Source organism: Temnothorax curvispinosus, unplaced genomic scaffold, assembly GCF_003070985.1.
Source record: "Temnothorax curvispinosus isolate PA1 unplaced genomic scaffold, ASM307098v1 QBEX01005269.1, whole genome shotgun sequence".
Classification (NCBI taxonomy): domain Eukaryota; kingdom Metazoa; phylum Arthropoda; class Insecta; order Hymenoptera; family Formicidae; genus Temnothorax; species Temnothorax curvispinosus.
Genome location: NW_020215049.1, coordinates 269,820 through 273,629, shown reverse-complemented (window position 1 = coordinate 273,629; position 3,810 = coordinate 269,820). Strand labels below are relative to the sequence as shown.

The window sequence follows — 3,810 nt, the reverse complement described above, 5'->3', positions numbered from 1 at the left end:
CACACACACACACACACACACACACACACACACACACACACACACACGCGCGCGCGCGCGCGCGCGCGGACATTTTTTAAATGCGATTTTGATGTTTTAGAACATTCTGAACACATTGGCATCAAAAACTAAAAAACAATTTTTTCTTCGATTTTTTCTACTCTTATTTCATATACATATAATTGTTTAAGATTTGGTTAATTAGACCTAATTTTATACGCAATTAAAGGTTCATATGCGAGGTTTACAAAAACAAAGCTTTCTCTATAAGGAAGCAATACTTTAATTAAATTTAGATATTAATTATTTAGTAATCGATGCAACCACAGTTGCATCGATAATTCAATGTACTGGTTTCTTGTGATTTTATCTACATTTTACATCTTTTGATTTCAATCATTAAGTAAAAAAAATATTATTTTTAATGCATTTAAATGATCAGCAAGAGTCCTATCAATGTTTAAATTTAATATTTATATCTGTAGCTTACTTGTCACTTTATACATAAAAATGAAATTTATTGTAAAATTTATTCTATAAGTAATGAAACGCTTAATACATGTGAATATTTTATATAACACGATATCGATTACACTTACATAGAACAAACAATGTCTAATTCATAAAATTCAATTACATGTAGTATATGTAATAAATGCAGAGCAAGTTATTATTTGTTAAAAACTTGTTCCTTTACTTATCTCTTTTTTTGTTCCTTCTGTCTTTTTATACATATTAGATGATACTTCTGAGTCCTCTTAACGTTTCGCTTCTCTCATAGGCGTATCCATCTCTGTATCATTGTCCATATCACTCGTATCACTGCTTGAACTTGGATCAGTTTTCCTATATTTATATGCAGAATGTAAAGATAAAGTAAGAAATGTAAGGATGTTAGTTTTCATTATGCATGCTATGCCGTTAGAAGTTAAGACTATCGTTTTAAGAATCTAAATTATTCATTTATTTAGAGTAATTAAGGTAGTACGTCCGTAAACTCATTTTCTTAGGAATCTTGTAAAATTTAAACAGTATATTAATGTAAACACATTTTATACACATGTGCAAATAGAAAAAGATTGACCGAAATTGCAATAACGGAAGTCAAAGTTAGCACTTTTTACATGTATCGCAAGTACGAAAACAACTTCCGATATCACACGTTTCTAATTGTAGTGATCAAACTATTCTTACGGTTTTAATGAAAAACAAGAAGAGACTTACAAAAATATTCTTACAAAAATACAAGATCTTCGACCGTTTATACTCTCTAGTTTCGAAGTAATTGATACGTAAAGTACACAATTTCTAATAGCGGTGGACGTATATGACAGCTAATCTATAAAGATCTAATAGCACACATTAGTATCTATGTATCTGTACATATGAGATTCTTATACACACATGCATAACGCAGATTCCAGCCAAATACTTTATGTCATATGTCTATCATTAACTTTTGACAGCATTGTCACGGATGAACTACCTTAAATGTTTAGACTTAAATTACATAGAATTACAGACGGAATTGCGACTAAAAAGACAATTTTGATCATAATACAAATAATTATTATATAAGAGTGCTTGTCATTTGTGTGTATAATATTTTCTTTAATTACCTATTGTACATTTTAACAATTTTATGTTCTTCAGTATTTTAATCAAATCTTTAATGTGTACTTACTCATGAGTTTTCAAGTGATCGGTCAAAAATGCAGGTGTTAGTGCATAAAACTGTATATTACATTTGTGGCATTTTGCATATGCTTTGTCATTTATTGTGAAGTAATCCCAGAACCAATGAAAGTTTGTTTCATTTTTCTCTATTTCTGTTAATTTGTCTTTATGTTTACACTTCAAGTGTTCATGTAAAATATTATGTGCATTTTTGTAACAAATTACTATAAAGCAATAATTGCATTTTGCCGCATCTCCTTTTAATTTTGAATAATGCCCTCGTATGAAGCGACGTACTGGAATCTTCTTTTTATTTACGTCATATTCTATATCATGTACGAAATCTTGTTTTATATTATGTTCACAGACTAAATGCTCTCCTAATTTTGTTAATGTTTCTTTATATGATAAAGAATAAGTTTTATTATTCAAGAAAGGATCGTGACATTCTTGACACATTAATGTGGGAATATAATATTGCAACATCCACTCATCTCCTGCTTCCTGCTCTGCCATTATATTCGTTCTATGTCGCAGTTCTTTGTCTTCTTGACATATCGCTTCCTTTGTAGGCATATTCATGTCTGTATTGCTGTTCGTGTCATTGCTTGAACTTCGTACGGTTTTCCTACATTTATATTTAGAGTAATTATAAAAGTAAGAAATGTGATAAAAAAATTAGTTTCAAAAGTGCACACTATTCCGCTGGAAACCACAAGATTACCGTTTTAAGAATCTCATTATTTGACTATTTTGAAACGATTAGATGTCTAGACTTAAATATATTACACAGAATCACTGACGGAATTGCGACTAAAAACACAATTTCAATCATAATACGAATATAATTGTTATACATATACACTATCGTTTAATAGTTAGGAAGGACTACTGTTTTAAGAAAAACAAAACAGTAGTGCTAATACGTACTTCAAAAGAAAAATGTCATATGAGAAACTTTACTATCTGTTTTATCTATTCAACACAGTATTATTTGTTTCTAATCATTTTCCAGGGAAGTACTTTATTTAAAGAATTTTATCGAGTGAGCATGCTATTGTTCTGTTATAAAGAAAGAACAAGTTTTCATGGTTTAAGTGAAGTATAACAAATATGAAACTAAAAGTTATTATATTTTATTCAAACCATGAAAACTTGGTCTTTCTTCATAACGGAACAATGGCACAGCATATTCACTCGATAAAATTCTTTAAATAAAATATTTCCCTGAAAAATTATTAGAAACAAATAATACTGTATTGAATAGTTAAAACAGACAGTAAAGTTTCTAATGTAACATTTTTCTCTAAAAATATTAGTACCATTATTTTTCTTAAAAAAGTAGTGCTTCCAAACTTTTAAACAGTAGTGTATGTGCTTTGATAACTTGTGTCTGTTTCATTTTCTTTAGCTATTCAATATTTCATTACTATCTACTTTATATTCTTCAATGTTTTAATAAATTATTTTATGTATACTTACTCATGAGTTCTCACGTGATCAGTAAAAAATGCAGGTGTTAATGCATAAAATGTCATGTTACAAATGTTGCATTTTGCGAGCGATGTGTCATCTATTGTGAAGTAATCCCAGAACCAAAGAAATTTTGTTTCATTCTTCTCTATTTCCGTTAATTTGTCTTCATGTTTACGTATTAAGTGTTCATGTAAAATACTATAATTCCTGTTTTTGTAACTAATTAGTGCAAAGCAATGATTGCATTCTGCCACATCTTTTTTTAATTTTGAATAATGTTCTTGTATGAAGCGACGTACTGGAATCTTCTCTTTATTTACGTCATATTCTATATTATGTACGGAATCTTGTTTTATATTATGTTCACAGACTAAATGCTCTCCTAATTTTGTTAATGTTTCTTTAAACGATAAAGTACTAGCTTTATCATTCAAGAAATGATTGTGACATTCTTGACACATTAATGTGGGAATATAATACTTCAGCAGCCCCTCATCTTCTGCTTCCTGCTCTGCCATTATATTCGTTCTTAATGGCGGAGAGTTCGTGCCTTCTCGATGTTCCGCTTCTTTTGTAAGCGTATCCATGTCTGTATCACTGCACTGCAAATCCAAGTGTGTTATTTTAGCCGAAGCTCTTATACATTTTTTGCCGTTT

General features: G+C 29.6%; 1 protein-coding gene across 1 annotated transcript; it reads right to left on the bottom strand.

The window, feature by feature from the left end:
- Positions 1 to 136: 136 nt before the first annotated feature.
- LOC112454677 lies at positions 137 to 3,752 on the bottom strand. Its single transcript, XM_025016176.1, has 3 exons — positions 3,160 to 3,752; positions 1,685 to 2,305; positions 137 to 846 (listed from the first exon to the last, which is right to left on the bottom strand). The coding sequence occupies exons 1-3, from the start codon at positions 3,738 to 3,740 to the stop codon at positions 759 to 761; spliced, it is 1,290 nt and encodes a 429-aa protein (XP_024871944.1). The 5' UTR covers positions 3,741 to 3,752; the 3' UTR covers positions 137 to 758.
- Positions 3,753 to 3,810: the final 58 nt, after the last annotated feature.

Bases quoted from the DNA above. Each gene is read 5' to 3' on its own strand.
- LOC112454677 (XM_025016176.1), bottom strand. From the start codon at position 3,740: ATGGATACGCTTACAAAAGAAGCGGAACATCGAGAAGGCACGAACTCT. The intron at 2,306-3,159 runs GTAAGTATACAT...ATATAAATGTAG, and splicing joins GATCACGTGAGAACTCATGA to GAAAACCGTACGAAGTTCAA. The intron at 847-1,684 runs GTAAGTACACAT...ATATAAATATAG, and splicing joins GATCACTTGAAAACTCATGA to GAAAACTGATCCAAGTTCAA.